The sequence below is a fragment of the Micropterus salmoides genome, unplaced genomic scaffold, assembly GCF_014851395.1.
Source record: "Micropterus salmoides isolate LMB-PRFRI ecotype aquatic unplaced genomic scaffold, ASM1485139v1 Ms_hic_scaffold_15, whole genome shotgun sequence".
NCBI classification, from domain to species: domain Eukaryota; kingdom Metazoa; phylum Chordata; class Actinopteri; order Centrarchiformes; family Centrarchidae; genus Micropterus; species Micropterus salmoides.
Genome location: NW_024040596.1, coordinates 12,933,312 through 12,951,185, shown reverse-complemented (window position 1 = coordinate 12,951,185; position 17,874 = coordinate 12,933,312). Strand labels below are relative to the sequence as shown.

General features: G+C 38.3%; 2 protein-coding genes across 2 annotated transcripts in view; one reads left to right on the top strand and one right to left on the bottom strand.

The window, feature by feature from the left end:
• Positions 1 to 14,333, bottom strand: part of galnt13 (UDP-N-acetyl-alpha-D-galactosamine:polypeptide N-acetylgalactosaminyltransferase 13) — a 43,592-nt gene extending 29,259 nt beyond the window's left edge. The window contains 4 exon segments of the mRNA XM_038720393.1: positions 3,162 to 3,254; positions 3,256 to 3,328; positions 10,290 to 10,578; positions 13,917 to 14,333. Coding sequence (XP_038576321.1) covers positions 3,162 to 3,254; positions 3,256 to 3,328; positions 10,290 to 10,431 — 308 coding nt within the window. The 5' untranslated portion in view covers positions 10,432 to 10,578; positions 13,917 to 14,333.
• A 2,183-nt stretch (positions 14,334 to 16,516) lies between these two features.
• rprma (reprimo, TP53 dependent G2 arrest mediator candidate a) lies at positions 16,517 to 17,304 on the top strand. Its single transcript, XM_038719828.1, has one exon. The coding sequence runs from the start codon at positions 16,774 to 16,776 to the stop codon at positions 17,080 to 17,082; it is 309 nt and encodes a 102-aa protein (XP_038575756.1). The 5' UTR covers positions 16,517 to 16,773; the 3' UTR covers positions 17,083 to 17,304.
• The last annotated feature ends 570 nt before the right edge of the window (positions 17,305 to 17,874 follow it).

The window sequence follows — 17,874 nt, the reverse complement described above, 5'->3', positions numbered from 1 at the left end:
CTATGTTACAAGCTACTCACAAAAAGTAGCTAAATAAGGTGTTTTACCAGAAAACATCTACTAAGAATTAGTATAATAACCATACATATGTGCGATTTAGTACACCCCCAAATAATGGGGTTGAATAACTTTTAAAATATCACCAAATAATTTTAAAGCGATTGTGTATAATATGAGTTAATTTATTACACTAGTATGGACAAAAATACAGCAACACCTACGCATTACTTTTATGACATCCCATTCTAAATCCATAGGCAAGATTTCCCTTAACAACCCATGAAAACACAGCCCCTACCAAATTTATTAGGACAGGGGTAGCACCTTTGTCCATATAGTGTATTTGGATGGAAATCTATCTCAAAAGAAGGAAGACTGATGGTCTCTCTGATTGGTCTGACACATGATCAACAATGCTTAAAGTCACTGAAAAGGTTTACAAGCAGTGGGAATCATTTAATATGTAAGGCTTACAATGAATGTCAACCAGGCATTCATAGTCATTCAAATTCTAGGTCACTCTCTTCTGATGAATTTAAACTTTCGTACATTAAGTGTAGTGGTGGAGTTACCTACAGCCTGTCTCAGAACCAACATAATGCCTTATTATCTTGCTCAGATTTTATTATTTGGTCATTTGTCCTGCTTTTTGTGCTTCTACCATAGGTATTTAGGCTATGTAGTTAAAAGGCTTCTGTTTTATTTGCCTTAATTGTGTTTATTGAGTGTTTAATTTATTTTGTGTTACATGCCACTTGTGTCAGGGATACTAATTTAACAGTGGTGAGAACTTCTCTCAGGCTTACCAATATTGTAAATATGCTATACAAACTGGCATACATTTCTTTTAAGCGTATTGTTGAAACCCAAAATGTAGAGTGGCCATTATAGTGCAGTATACAGTAAATTGAGGGTCAAAGTTAAGAGAGAAGAGAGCAAGAAACTTTCAGTTTATGAGCGTGTGTCTTCAGGAGCATGTGCACCATACACAAATGAGTTCTTACTGCAGTGGCCCAGTTCTAATCAAACCTGTGGCTTATTAGCATGCATCTCTCTCTCCTGTATTTATTTTCTCTCTTTGGCTGTACCATCATCAGATTTTATTAGAATTGGGTGTTTGGGCACTTTTACTAAACATATGTCTACATATATTTCTACCGTTTTCTTTTTGTGGTTGTAGGAAACTGTGTTATGAATTAGCATCCAATGCAGAGTTAAGCTAAATACAAAATCCTGGAGAAAGTGTGAGTGCTGTCTCTGAGAGGTGACCTGGAGCAGGTGAGGGGTGTGAACGTGTGTCTGATTGTCTGCAGTGAGAATCTGTGTCTGATTGTCTGCAGTGTGGGGGAGGGTTCTTGCGACCAATGATGATCGTTAGGCCTTTGAACTTGAACTACTTAACATTTCACACTTGCACCCAATATTGTGTCTCGCCTAGTCTTGTAAACTTAGTGTCTCTTCAAACCCCAAGTAACTACAGATTATATTTAGTTTAAATTATAAGTTTCTCTTAGAAATTATCAATTTCTTTTTTTTATTCATGCTGGAGTGTGAGTGTCAATCCATGCTATCTAAGAGGGAACTTGTGTCATTATGTACCAGCCAACAGTGGACATTTTTGTAATGCAAAACAACAAACAAAATGCATTCCGTTACATATAGATTAAAGATACATGTACATTGTAAAATTGATTGAAATCCTGTGATTGTCATAATTGGTCAATATACTGGAAAAATTGGGGGGCTAAATCCTTTCAAAGGGCTGGTGAAAGTTCATAATAAATCTGTTTTTAGCAAATAAAAAAAGAACATTAAGAATCTTCCTGCTGACCATTTACTTCCTAATTTAAATTTATTTATCATGCTTGAGGAATATTTAATGATGTTGGAGTGTGACTGTTGCTCCATAGGATCTAAGAGGGGACATGTGTCATTTAATGTGTCATCGGTAATAGTCTTTTTGTCATGTCATTAAATGCCATACAAGTGTGGACCTTTTTTCTGTAGGCCTAATGCAAACATGAAAATACCATGCATTCCTGATGAAAACCCATCAGGACATCAATTTATTTGGGTAGCCTTTTAGCTTACAGTCTGAAGCTTAATACTAGTTAGGAAATCTACTATTGCTGAGCCTTTAAGTTTTGTTTCAAAGCATATTATCAAATCATGTGTCAATAGACTGCTTAGTTGAGATTATATTTTCTCATAAGTATTATTGTTTTTGCTTTCGTTTGTCATACATGCTATAGTTTGAATGTCAAATTATCCTTATTAGAAAAAGGATAACTCATTATCTGTTGTCTGACCTCATTATATTCATAAATGACTTTAGCCCCTAAAGATATCCAAATAGCCTTAACAGAGTGTAGTGGATGTGTGATTCAAAACCAGTCTAAGATTCAGTTATTAAGAGCAAATACAAAGTAACTCTTTAAAATGCATACATCACCATTCCACACAGGTCATAAAAATGACCATCCCACACAGAAGAATATGAATTCCCCTAAGAGAAAGTTAAAATAAGTGCACTAGTGTAATAAGATATTTTATTATTATTTAAACGGTATTTGAAACCTAGATCAAGTAATTTTTGTTGGTAATACTGTAGTGCTTGATATCAATGCATGCAGCAAAGTTACTTCTGAATTAAAGTTTAAAGTTTATTTATTTTCAGTTAAAGTGATTAAAGTTTGGATCACGGTGAAATGTTTACACATCGCTCACATTAAAGTTAAATTATCCATTTTTGAAAGAAACAAAGAAAGTCTTTGAAGGTAAAAACACTCATTAGGTGAGAATGAGCACAGACAGTTCCACTGCATAACAATGGAGGTCCCCTCTTGGATAGGTAGCTATCGTTTAAGGATCTAAGTCCCCTCTTGGCAATTTCTTTAAAAAGCCAAAAAAAGCAAATTTGCAGTAATATTATGTTAAAAGACAATAAAAGTAAATTTTGTATATTATTTTACTTCAAAAGGACTGGAAACACAGGTCCACACTTGGCAGTTTACTCCGACGGTGCACTGTTGGATAGGTACGCGTGTATGTGTGTGTGTGTGTGGTGTGTGTTGGTGTGGTGTGTGTGTGTGTGTGTAGGTGTTAAAGGGTCAGTTGTGTGATTCACAGCATGCATCTGGAACACATCAAAGCTTACGCACCCATCCAACCTCACATCCGGCAGACTCCTGTTGAGTGCAATCATGTCGCTGGCCATCAGATTGAACTGGTTAATCTTAAAGAGCTCCTTCATTCTCCTGGTCATCCTTGGGGATGTTCACCGCCTTGCCCATCTCCCCCGGACCCTCGTGGCTCCGAGATATCACAGCTGTAATATGGCAGAGGCAAAACAAAAAGGAGATCTAATGAGAAATCAAACCTATTATTGTGCATTTCCCTCACTAAGGAGGCGGGAAAAATAAATGACTTGGTATATACCGTCTAGTCTTGATTAGGAAACAATATGTGAAGGACTACTATGATATAAAAGCCCACTAAATAACAAATGCTTCAGATCTCCTCTCTAAATGGGACTGAGAGTAATGAGTACTGACTGACCTCCCTAACCCCAGTCTGTTGGCTGTGCGCCCTGTTCTAACCAGTGAAAAAAAGACTTGTGGTGGTTTTTCAAGAACTCAAAGAAGTAAGAGGGCACAAGTTCAATACATACAAAAAAAATACAGCCGTAGTGAGATGTACCAATTCTGTAGTGGACATCACAAATGGAAAGGTTTATTATCTGTTCCTTAAGGCTGAGAAGACAAGAGTGCAGCAAAGCATGCTAGTTCTATTTCTGTACAATATGAAAAGTGTAATCTTCTATACTAGTAAAAAGCCAGAGCATAAATGTAATTTTCCAGATCAGTGTGCTGGTGTTATTCACTTTAAAAGCAATAATATACTGGCAGCGTGTATAATGGAAAACACATTATATTGCTCTTATTAATATTATTATATTAACGCTTAATAATATTGCTCATCCAGAAAATGTGATGGCATTCCCACTTGCACTGTTTAAAAAAATAAAATAAAATGTGAAAAACCGTGAAGGCATTCAATACAGACAGTGCATGCGTCCTGCTTAAGCTCTCTCTCCTGGTTGCTGTGGAGTGGGTATTAAACACTGTGCAGTCTGGCAGCTATATTTAATTTTAATTTAATCTATTAGGAGGTTTTGAATTCAGAGATTTGGGAGAAACGTATTAATAGATGAAAAAGTAGCATGAAAGCAAAACCGTTTCTAGAATTACCACAGTCTTCTTTGCCATTCGCCCTGCAGTCAAATGCCTGCAAAACATCAGCATTGCTGTTGCTGGACAGAGTGAGCCCCCTTCACCAAAGGTAAATAACCTCCCATAGATTTATGACTGCGCTCTCTCTCTCTCTCTCTCTCTCTCACTAGCTCTCTCTCTCTCTCTAATAATCTCTTAGAGCAGAGGCAGTGATTTCCATGAAAAGGGACACACAGTTAATATTAGCCACAAGTTCCCACCAAGGTTAAGAGGATTCCCTACGACCCCTCATGGAGACGAGCTGGTGTCTGCTGGATTGTTGTACCTCAATGGATCCTGCTCTTTTCTTCTTTATGGTGCTGCTGACGCTCTTCATTTGGACAGTGGCTTAAATCTGATGGACACAGCTCCAGTGCTGAGCTGGATTATTGAGCAAAGTGTTCTTCAAACACATGCTCAGCCTCCCCAACCCATCAACCTATACTACACAGGATAGGAATGTTGCGGGAATATCGTACGCAGCCAGAATATCCGGCAAACCATTGACACCAGACAAAATGTAAAATTATATAGTATTTTAATCTGACTTTGAAAATGGGTTACTAAATAATGTGTGGACCAGTACTGTTGGATGTAGAACAGTACTGTTGGATGTACTGTTGGCAGAGAGCCGACTGCTTTGTGAATTTTGTAGTAGATAGTCCTCAGGCCTTGTAATAACAAGGCAAACTGTCATTCCCAATTTACCACTACATTTCGGGCCTCTTTGTTATAACTTGAAAGTTACAAATTAATATTTTTCAAGCATGGATAAAGCCATATGTGATACATGCAACAGTCAAATGTATCTGTGACTTGGTCAAAATATGGTTCACATTTAAGATGAAGCATGAATTTTACAAAAGTGTAAAAGATGTTTTCCATTTGTGCCAAGATACATCTCAGTCAAAACTGCAGAGGCTGCTGGAGCTTTTTTCAAAAAGTCATCTTTCCTTCTTTACCTTGATTAAATCAAACTCTTTTTTTTTTATATGGTGCCTGTGTGCCTCTATGGATTATAATGTTGGTCCTTCACCACAGCTACCCATTTGGTCTACACTGAAACATCTCCCATCATGAGGTTGTCATTTATTGTTTTTAGTTAAATGTCTCAACAACTATTCAGAGATTCATGTTTCTCTGAGGATGAATTCTAATAACTTCGGTGATCTCTTTTTCATTTATTGCCACCATCAGGTCAAAATTTTTATCTGTCCAAAACTATGATGAAATACTCACATCAGCCTTAGCTGTATTTGCTGTTTAAAGGTAATTAGCAAATAGTAGCATGCCAACATACTAAAACTATACTAAGATGATGAACATGGTGAAAATTTCTACCTGATAGAAATCATAATGTAATCAAAGCATATACATATAACATATCTGTTGACTCTTAATGTAAGTTTAATTAAAGCATGTATTGTTTGGGAGTATCAGAGTGTATTTTAGGTGCAAAGATGGATTTGATTTCAAGCCTTTAACTTTATTTATTAATATTTATTTCACATTATTTGTGGAGCAAATGTCAGTATATTTATGCTGAATCATGCAGCCAGTTATTTTTCTTATGAAAGCTGTAAATTATAATCTTTCACCCCCAGCACTTTCAAAATTAGTCATCTATGAAATAATACAGTCAGATTTAATATATAGACTAGAAACACTCAAATGAACCTGGTTTTACTTTGCAACACACAAATCAGAGGAGCCTTCGAAAACAAACTCTGTCAAAGCCAACACAATCTGTTCCTGACACAGAGCATTCATTATAAAAGATGACCACGTTCATTTGGGAAGAAAACACTGGCTCTGTCTGCCCTCGGGTCAATCAATCTGATTCAATGTCCCTGCCTGCAGCTTTATCCCAAGCAATTACAGTGAAAAGGTTCCACTCACACTCACAGGTAATTAGTCTTTTGAGACACAATCACTCATATTTCAGCGCTGAACAAAAATAAAATGCCACGCGTCTACCTGTCGGTATGTGATATATAAACTCATAATTCTGATTTACAATACAAGTGCAACTCTAGATTCTCTCAACATTTGCCACATGTAATATATGTTATAGCCTTCTCTATATGTTATATACTTCATTACTGAAATGTCTTGTGGGAGCTCAAATGAACTCTTTGATCATTGTTTGCGAGATTCCAGATTCCTCTTATCAAGGTGGACTCTGACACTAGTCTGAATGCAGATTGTCCTCCAGCTCTATAGGGCTCTATAATAAGCTTGATCCACTCTCTTTCCTTTATACTTTACCTCCACCTCTTCCCTCTACTGCTTCGTGCCTGCAAGTCGGACCCAGCTGGCATTACATTATATATCAGAGAAGCTCCCGTTGAACACAAAGTCAATGTAGACCAGAAACAAACATTCAGAACACTACTATGCTGCTCTTATGTGCACCTTCACCCTAACTGCAACATATTTATATTACTACCAAGTGATAGACTAAATATAAGGAGTCTGTCATCTTTAAGTGTAATATCTACAAAGGTATGAGTTCCCGGAAAATGTTAAGCTTCCTCTGTGAGGGGAGGAAAATCCATAAACAATAATTCACAGTGAGAATTATATTTTTGTATTCTGAACAGCTAAAAGTAGCACTGTGCAACACACCCTGTGGTGTCACAACTGAGATCTTCTCACGTCAAAGCAAACCCTTAAATGACAGCCATCTATTCTACAAACAGATATCTGAATGACAGAATGATTATTTTATCGGCATGTGAAATAAGTGAAATTACTGCTATAAAATATGTACTTGATAAAATGTTCTTTTTTTCCCCTCATTCTTTTCTCCTGATTATCAATGATTTTTAATATATATGGTTCAATACCGCTTGAGGAGGAATACTGCAGCTAAAGTCAAACTAAAATCCTGAACTTTAACAAGTTCCGGATTAAACATACTGTATGTATAATATATGTACTGCAATCCTAATCAAGTCAGTTGTATTTATATAGCCCAATATTACAAATCATACATTTGCATTTCAGGAGGTTTACCATCTATATATCACACGACACCCTCTGTCCTTAGACCCTCGTTTTGGATGAGGAAAAACTCCCAAACACAGATGCAGTCATTCCAATCCACAAATGAATGTGCCAACCATCACATTTCATTTTCAAAAAGATCATGTGTGGCACACAGCTTCGCCTTGTGATGCTTAGCCTCTTCGAGTGGTTGATTGTGATTCCATTGTTTTCTTCTGTGTGTGTTGTAGTGATGCAAAGGCCAGGCTTTCAACACACTCTTTCTAATGTTGAACGTGCATCTCCATTAAACCAATCAACTCATCAGCTAATAATCTTGCAACAATTATTTTCAAAAATAGAGAAGCTGATTCTTCAAAAAAATCTAAACCTTAACCTTAGCTGTGAATGCATAGCTTTCAAGAAGTGAGTTTCATAATCAACACTTATCCAATTGCTCTTTTCACTTCATAAATAGCAAAACTATTTGTATGTCTCATTAATGCTCACAGGGGCTGTAGCTGTCTCAGGGAAGCTCTCCGACAAATGCATGTCTGAATTCAGAAAAAATAGACAACTCCAAAAAGGACCGACCAGCAAGATTCATGGGTGAATTTATCTAAAGCTCTATATTAAAAGGGGCACTGATTTTACACGAGGCCCAGTTTACTGATGAGGAGTACCACTCAGCCTGTGGCAACTTTTGTTGCTCTTTAGAGAGCTTTCTAAAATCTGAGACATCAATCATGTCAAGGGTTATTTCAGATTGGGATTGAGAAACGAAACCGAAAGACTTTAAAGCAAACCGTTTAAAGATGTTTGAAACCGATGAAATCGCATTATCAGAGCTAGGGTAGGTAATATCTTTCAACTTGTTTTAACCTGTGGTAACCTCGTAACCTGTGGTTACGTGCGTCAATGCAACATCCTTTCCTTTACATATTAACAGACAGCCCTCTGTACGTCAAGCAAATGTAAAATCTTACACAAATAACAGACAGGAGCGACTGGCCATTTAGTTCATTATAGTCAAACTGAGAAACACTGATGTGAGCTACATGGTGCCTGCTCTGTTTGAGGAATTTAAAACAGACATTCTTAAGTTGGTCATTATCAAAGTAGAGATTTTAAAAGCATTAATCAATTTTTTATATTAATAGTATTCAATTAAATTGCTCTGTGTTATGCGAAGTGTTCCTCATAGTGCTGATGCTCACTTTCAGTTTAACTGAGCTCTGTAGCCTATTTTGGCTCATTCTTTTGATTTTGAATGTTTGATGGGGGGGAGGGAAATCGATTCTTAGATGCATCGCGATCCTGAAAGATTATGTCTCCATTGCAGAAAAGTCAATGCAGTAATCTCCAATCAAATCTGCTGCCAACATGGCCACTATTGAGCTCCCATCACATTATGGGCGATACGCTATGGAGTGTATACTGTAGATCGTAGAGTATACCAAATTAAAACAATGTCAAACATTATACAGCTACAGAATCGATATTTTTGTTAAAGGTTGGTGGAGACCAAAACAGAACTAAAAAAAAGAATAAATGATGCACGTACATTCGTTAGCTGGCCAGAGTCAAAATGAATGTTAATATTACATATTCCACTGTACATCAGCTACATGTGTAAATAGGAAACTGTTTGCAAGCCATTACAATTTCATAAGGTGTAGTGTCTGCACATCTGTCACATTGTTTTAAAAAAAACTGAATAATGTAGTTTTAAGAATCCCGCTCACTTTGGGTCTCCAACAGACTGAAATTGTTCATATCTATTAACTACACATCTAACTACAATATCATGGCTACACACGCATTAACTGAATGGTAATTAGTAATTAGTGTGAACTCACAGAAAGGCTTAAGTAATAATCAAATTGGAGTAAATTCTAATCAGTAAAGTGAACATGAGCCAGAGTAAGAGGGGGCTATTCTGTTTTGAAAGTTTAAAGCTTGACAAGATAAACCTGAAAACACCTACAGTCTCAAGATAAACCAGTATCTCACAGTCAGTTCAAATATTTTGCAAGTCATCACATTTAAGCTATTTTGTACGCAAAGTAACTCAAATGTAACAGTGGACTTCTATGTGATAATCAGACCCAATAGCTGGCAGCTCTGCCTCATTCTAACATTAAAAGTAGCTCAGCAAGCCTCTTAGAAACCTGCTTACTGCAGGCCGTGTGGGGAAATAAACTCTGCCAAAAAGGTACTGTACGTGTTTTTCCCCCTCAGTGAACTTCATAGGATTTGTGACAGATGATGAAGATAATTGTTCTGATGCCAAACAAAAGGTAGACTGGAGAATATCAAAAATGCAAAAAAAAGTCATCAGTGTGTTGTGTGAGATCATTGTGTTGTAACCTATTCTGTTCTACATCCAAGCATCTGAAAGAAAAACTAAATCAAAGCTCCATTTCATATAATTCTAAATTAACATTAGCATAGTTTAAAAGTTGGATAAGAAGCGAGAACTCACTTCATCTACTGCAAAACACACTCCACACTGATTGCTTGGCATTTAACAATTATTGATATATGTTAATTAGGTTGTAATGATTTTATGAAACAAATTATTATTGCTAAAAGCTAAAAACAAATATCTGCAGCACTTTTTTTTTTCCAGAGCCTCTGTGTGCTCTTGGGTTCAGTGCATTTCAGTGCAATATTCAAATCTATTTGTAGAAACTACAAACTTATTTTAGATCACATGAGATGGGTTATACATCACAGTGAAAATTGTGTCTGTATTTATATTTGTCAAAATAATGTTTTTAGTGTGGAAATGCAGAAAAATCTTTTCAACTCAATCTGTACTTACAGCTCACCACACAATGCTTTTGTTACCTTGGTGAACATAAACAGACAGGTTATTCACTGTTATGAATACAGACAAACAGTATCAGAGCATAGTAAAAGGAGATGGAATAGAGAGTTCTTTGCTTAATGGACCCCTGAAAACGTCAAGCCCCATCCTGTCTATTCTGTGAATGAAAGGTGAAACAGCAGTGGGGAGGAACTCACCTCGGAGGGCAGGGAGCAGCGAGCGGTCCTTCCTGTCGTCGCATTTGTTACACTCGCTGAAGTAGAGCAGCAAGAACACGTCCACCAGCACCCACACTAAAGAGGTGGTCAGCACCACCTTACAGTAGACAAACCGTCGCATCACCTCCCGGGATGCAGGCAGCTGAACAGGCAGGGTCACAGCGAGAGTGCTCAGGAGCGCTCGGTCTGCTGAAGGGGTGTTTGGACTCTGGAGACGGGGCGAGGAAACAGGAAGGAAACGCAGCAGGTTTGACCAAGAGGCATCATACTAGAGAGGAAAAAAAAACAAAGTGAGAAGATGGAATTCTAAATCTAATCGCAATCATGAAAACGATTTTTGTCTTCCTGCTGTGACTGCAGATGAACATTAACTTAACGATGATCTAAAACAATTAACTTGTGAAAAAACATGATGTCAGCAAAATCTGTGAAGGAAAAGTATTTAAACCAGATCAATATTTGTCTATTGTAAAAGTGATTAGTAATCACCTTCTCCAGACTTCATTTTATGCATTTCATAGCTCTACACAACCAGAGATTACAGAGCAGTTTTCCAATTATGTATTTTCCTTTTTTATATTGGTAGAATGTCACATAACATAAAAGGTGGAATAAATTAGACAGACAGAGGTGCAACAAAATGAACAGACAACACAACTGTGATAGTTTGTTAAACAGAACAAAAGAGCAGTTATGATGAGTGTGCTAATGGGAAAACTACATATTGTATTTGTGTAGTAATAACAAAAAATGGAGACAGAAAGAGGTAGAAGAAAAAATGTGAATAGAAAAATATACACAGTATAATATACACAAACGTTTACATTGTAGCCTTATCTATACTGGACTTTTGACACATATCTACATTTGAGAGATGTGACAAATCCACATTGAAAACAGTTGCTTCGACAGTGTCAACATGAAATTCAGCATTTCCACTATCAGTTACATTCATTAAGTCGTGGCGGGCAGCCAGCTCAGTTTGTAGAGCCACAGAAATCCCTGGCATCATGTTACCTCACATAAAAATGAGCCCTGTGAGTTCCACTGCAGAGAGGTAAACAGCTTTTAAATTCAGGAATAAGAGAGAAAAGGGTGGATCAGTATGTACTAAGCGAGACAGTTTACAGTTGAAAAATAACCCCCCCACACACACACACACACACACACACACACACACACACACACTTCAGTTTTTAAAGGTGGTACTTCAGAGGAACCCAGGTGAAAGCAGCCAGGAAGGGCTAGTGAGAGATTTTTCTTATCTTTGCTGTATTGAAAAAAAGCAGGGTTTTACTGTACGGGTGTCACTGCCTCCGGTCGCACACAGACCTTTATGGAGGTCACACCCGGCTTCCCACATTGGACTGACCCCACACCCTCCACATTCTGCCATTTGAAAGGATGAGTGACTGCTCATTTCCCCCTTTACAGACTTCATTTCAGACACTTCATCAGTAGTGCTGCTAGGACCATCTGGGAAGCTTTGTGGAGGTTAGATATCTCATTGGCATGGGATGTATGCCTCACAGTATTTCTGATGAAAAAAACAACATCATTTTCTGTCAAACAGGATTTCTACTTGACTGAAATTAGAGGCTTTTTGTTGACTGAAAGGCTTATGAAAGCATAATCAGAATGAAAGTGGAATGATGGGGGGAAAATGCTTTCAGCCATGGCGAACGAAAAACAAACCCAGTAGCCTTGCAGACCTTCATAACAAAAAGATATATGCTGCAATATACATATACAGCTTAGTAAGCTTGAGTTTATCCTAAAGAGATCTTAAAGGTCTGTCTAAGATGTTGTGCTGCATTACATGTGTTAAAGCCAACTGAGCCCCTGCAGATGCTCAAACATATACCAGGTTAATATGTATGACCTATATAAAAACTTACCCTACCCTTTCACTTTTACAACTACTAAGAAAAAAATGTCTGCGGGGAATCTGACAGATTTCCTTATCTTTCACTTGGTAATTATTTTGCACCACACACACATCGTCCTCTATGCTCCCAGTCGAAATGTCCATCACAGTGGTCTGACACCGCTGCCCTGGGCTAATTCTTATGTCATTCAAAAACAAGGCATCCCTCATCCTCTGACTTCTAACCCGAGTAGATGGATGCAATCTAGACTCCCAGATAATGGGTGTAATCGGTAAAAGAGTCTCAGCAAAAAATCTGCTGAAATCCAAGTCTGTATGTAGCATCAGCTCCACTCACATCGTAGACAGATCAATGATGATTCTGTCTAATGATGTCTGTTTGCATCTCTAACCATCTGCTTCGGTGCGTCAGTGGCAGGGACATGTTTGGGTTTGAAACCACCAACTGCGCTACCAGCATCTTGCTGGAGTCTTGTCCGAAGTCATCTGAGTCAATTAGACTAACCATCTGCACAGATGAATATTTCTTGTCTGCTGTACACACCTCTAAAGAACGGGTCCCTCCTGCAAGCCACTTTTTCAACACAAGTGTAAACTATCATGCATTATAAACGGCTTCCTGAAGTTAAGTGTGTTGTTAGCAACACTCTTTGTTGTGAAATGTCTGGTGCAATGCTATGAGCTTTACATATTCCTCAATCATTCAATAGTAGCGCACCTACTGTATGCAATTGCCAGACTTAACTATTTGATGTCCACAGTAATACAACTGGACACGACTCAGAGCAACACTTGCCACTGGAAACATAATAATAATAATCCTTATTTGTAGAGCACTTTTCAAAAACAAGTTACAAAGTGCTTTAACAAGTGTAAAGAATAATACAAAAAAAAAAACACAAGTATAAACAACATATGAGTAATATGCTCCTCCATCATAAAGGCAAGCCACATTTCTGCTGCTGATAATTTGGGGATTAAGTACCATTTAAGTGCCTTGCTCGTGGTTACTTCAAGGATAGAAGTGGAGAGAGCAGTCATATGCTCAGACAACTCTGGATTCAAACCAGCAATCCCCGGGTCACATACCTGCATCTCTACTCAATCAATACTTTCTGGGTTGCAGAACAAATTGTGTCTGTGGCATGAGGTGTATGTAATGTATCACACAACCATAAATACAGATATTTAGCATATTTTATTAAATTTTGTAGAAATACTATTCTATTGCTCAACCTAAATACTGTTTTGGTATCAGTGCCAAAACTCAGGTATCATATTGGCATTGGCACTCCAAAAACCCTGCCAGGGACAGGAGGTGATTATAGAGCTGATCCCAATAAGTCCATTAGGCCAATGACTATAGCTTATTGTATAACGTAAATAACACGAAAAGATTACATTCATCCCTGTGGTGGTTTTTAAAGGTGTGGCATATGGACACACACATGCTCATCTTTCCTTCATGTATGATGACTTCATAATTCTATTAATTGTTAGAGGTAACAGGAGTGAGAAACACAGTAACAAAAGCAGTTAAGACATACGCCAAAAGAAGGACACGTGACACACAGTAAATAGAGTAACCTTGATGTAAATATAAGATCAAATCTGAAGCATCATCATTAAATATTTCTGTGTTGTGGGAAGCAATAAGATGGGATGGGATGTGATGGGAGGCGTGAACGCAACAGAAAACGAGGATACTCTCTGCTTACCTAAATTGTGGACGGAGTGAACCAGTGACCTGTTCCAGCCTCGCTCTCCGGCAACGTGTTGAGCGCAGACAACATGACCCAATATACAGTGCTATTTGTGGCTGATTTAAACTGGACAAATTGCTCCTGCAAGCGCGCAACGTCTCGAAGCGACACCTAAGTTACAGTCCATCTCATGCGTAGTCCACAATCCGGTGTGATACTGTCCGTCCTGGTAATGCCTCTCATGGTACCTGGTCGGACTCCTTGAAAGGATTTGTCCCTCGTTGAGCCGCAGTTAACCGGTAAACATTACCAGTGAATGTTCCTATTCCTTTTAATGCTAATGGAGTCAAAGCTACGTCGCAGCACGCACCTGCTCCCAGGCTGAATATTATAACGGTAAGAGGACAGGCGAGGTAGTATTCAGCACAATCTAACCTCAGTTCAGTCCGACCTGCAAAATAAAAAGCCTCCTTCCTCCTCTCTGATTGGCTGAGAGCGACGTCGCTCATGAAATCCTCTTGAAGTGGAGCTGGTAAATGTAGGCGCGTACACCACCGCAGCCACCACCACAGGCAAAATACAGTGCTATTTATTCTGCGATGTTAGTGTAAGATATCCAAAATAACACAATTTTCATTTCATTTAGAATTATATTTTTTTATTTATTTCCAGTTAAAAGTCTATAAAATATGAAGGATCCGAAAGAGTGGCTTGATTTTCTGTGTTTTGTCAGGGCAGGCAAGACATTATGTAGCCTAGCCTAAAAGTTGTTGGGGGGGGGGGGGGATCTCTGACTAAAAATCTTCCATGGCAATTGTCAGGAAAGTATCCATGTTTCAGAACTCGAATTTAAACATTTGATTTCAGTTTTCTAGCTGTCTTAAATGTTTACTTTTGCTTTATGTTTGTTTTTATATGGATTGATAGTTGTGGATGAGATGAATCCAGAAAATTGAATGCAGCTTAATTTAGCTTAGGCCAATTACAATACAGTAATAACATCATATTCTGACCTAGAAAAACCTAAATGATTAAGGGCAGGTTGAAGAATAAGTAAAGTAATTTCCAGCTAGACAGTGGCTAAATGAACACTTCAAAATCAACAGCATAAATTACATACACCTTGGTGTTGTGTACATGCCTGTGCCAGCACCCATGGGCCAATTAATTTAAATTGACAGATTGATACTGTTGTCTACATTTTAAAGGGACCTCAGTGATGAATCATGTTGAACAATGCTGCCATCTGCTGCTATTGATGAGAGACCTTCAGCGTTGCAGGTCTCTGGGCAGTGTAGTAGATCAAATCTAAGCCAGGCATTTAATTACCATTCAACAATTCATGATAACTCTGATGTGCTGTCAATGAAATACAGTCACAGACTGTAAACTGCCTTTTGATATGAAGCTGTTATTGTTATTTCATTAAAGTCGACTATAATGCACCAGCTGACAAATATACTTTAGTACGTGCACTGTGAGATAAATATGACATCCATTTATATTTGTATTTATGATATGCAGATGAACAAACTTTGTTTCCACATCAGACTCAAAACATCCACTAGATGTCAGTGCATGTCCTGGTTCCTCTTTGTTTCAGTGTGGGAGTAAGACTTTATGTCCTGGCTTTTTAAAGCTGGCTGGGTGGAAAATAGAGGGGGAAAAACGTTTGAGTGATGAACTTCAACTTTTTATGTGTTTTATATGTAACATCATTTTTATGTGAAATTATGTCAAATGACATAATGTTTACCTCCAACATCTGAAGAACGTCTTCCACCTCTTGTTTACTTGTTCAGTATGGAAGACAGTAGTTCCTTCACAGGCCTTTTTCACATAAGACATTTTTACATGTCAAAGTAGGAGAAGCACACACAAGGTTGAACTCTATATAGCTGCTTCAGTTTCAGGGTCCTGATATTGTGCATGCTGGCTCACTGACACAATGTCATGGCTTACTGGGGTACATGAATAGAACTGAGCCATTGTTAATGTTAATAATAACACCTGTGCTTTACCTATGATAAGTTTATTCAATAATAACATGTCCTCAAAAAGAAAAATCCCTCCAACATCACCACTTCGCAAAAGACAACTTGTAATGAGACAACATCCGTTTCTTTTGAGGAGTCTAAATTCAAAATGTTTAGACAGTGACACAGAGTTCAGTTATCATTAGTGACACTAAAATGGATTGATTGCTGTGCAGGCAAACTGATTTTACTAAACTAAAGAAAGTTTGTGTGTGTGTGTGTGTGTGTGTGTGTGTGTGTGTGTGTGTGTGTGTGTGTGTGTGACGATCCACTAGAAACCACAAACACTTAATAAAACTTAATAGAAGTCACAAAGATTTATTGCAGGATGTACCTTGGCTGTATATTGTTCATTTGTAGGCCAACCTAAAACGCTGGTAACTCAATGCACCTGCCCTACATTAATGCCTGTATTCACACTCACCAACACCAAAGCATGGCAGGTTACATTGACACAAATATAGATAATACTCACAGAACATAATGGACTACATAGGCCTGCTCGCCTTAGTGCACACCGTCATTCATGACGCGCATGCAGTCTGGTCGTGTGGTGGCGCTCTTGCTGTTTTGGCCTGCCACTTGAGCGGTTTAACGCAGGCAGGTGCTGTCTGGCTATTTAACCGCGGGTTGGTGGATTCACTCCGCTCCGAAACTGGCTACTGAACACACGAAATCTCCAGTAATGCGATGCCAAAGCAACTTCTTCAATTCGGCACCTCGTCGTCTTTACTTTTCACTTGATGACAATTTCTCTGGGGTTGTGCCAGGCGCGTCTTTCCCTCTCTGCCTCCCACATCTGTCGCACTGAAAGTTTGATTTTTTAAAAAGTGGAAATGAACAACACCGGGTTCAACCAAACGGAGGGCGGACTGCTCAACAAGACGGAGGAGTTTTTCTGCTGCAACTTTTCATCCGTGGTGACTGATAACGGCTTTGTGGCCGCCGCTCCGGATGAGAGAAGCCTCTTCATTATGAGGGTGGTCCAGATTGCCGTCATGTGCGTTTTGTCCCTCACTGTGGTGTTTGGCATATTTTTCTTGGGTTGCAACCTTCTCATAAAATCAGAGGGAATGATCAACTTTCTAGTAACGGACAGGAGACCGTCTAAAGAAACGGAGGCAGTTATTGTTGGAGCCTACTGATTGATGAGGACCTTTATATTATTATTTGAATCAGATCTGAAGTCTGGCGGAGACAGATGCGATGATCAACTGAACAAGCCCCTGTTTTCATATTGGTATTTAGAAGAAAGCCTCAGAAATAGTCCCCTTGCGGGATGTAACTGGTGACTGGGGCTCACAGGTGTGACAACCTTATTCCTTGTGGCTTTTCAAACGCCAACAAAGACTCATTCATCTTCAAGAGGTATAAGTCTTTTAAGCCTCTTTGTCTATTCAGTCAAGCTGTTGTAATTTCAGTAGGCCTAGTTGGAGCACCGTTTTGTCAAGCAGCATCCTTTGTCATGGAAGTGGCAAAGTCTTCGTATTTGCTGCTTAAAACGGCCCTCTCATATTGCTCATGCAAAGGAGAAATTGATGTTTAACATGAACTGTATGTTGTATGTGTTTTTGCATACAATATGCAATATAGTAATCCGTGTATTTCTCTGGATTCCCTGGTAATAACTGTATGAGTGTCTGCATGGGCTGTGAAGAAAGCCCAACATGCCTTGTATCTTGTTAATTGGAGTAATTTAATTCTGTAATTAAAAGTTTCCCTCTTTAATTAAGGTCTATCTTTCTTCCATGAATATAGCCCTCTGCCAACATCATTTCAGAAAGTAAAATAATGTGCTTTAAAAAGTCCAAATAGCTATTTAATTAAGATAGTAGGCATATTTGGTAATTGTAAAAATAAATCATGTTGATGAAACAGAATGTATTATTAGTGCTACTGAATCCTACCTGAAATTGCCTCTGTTACAAGCATTTAGC

What these genes read in the sequence shown, in the direction of transcription:
- rprma (XM_038719828.1), top strand. Translation starts at nt 16,774, where the DNA reads ATGAACAACACCGGGTTCAACCAAACGGAGGGCGGACTGCTCAACAAG.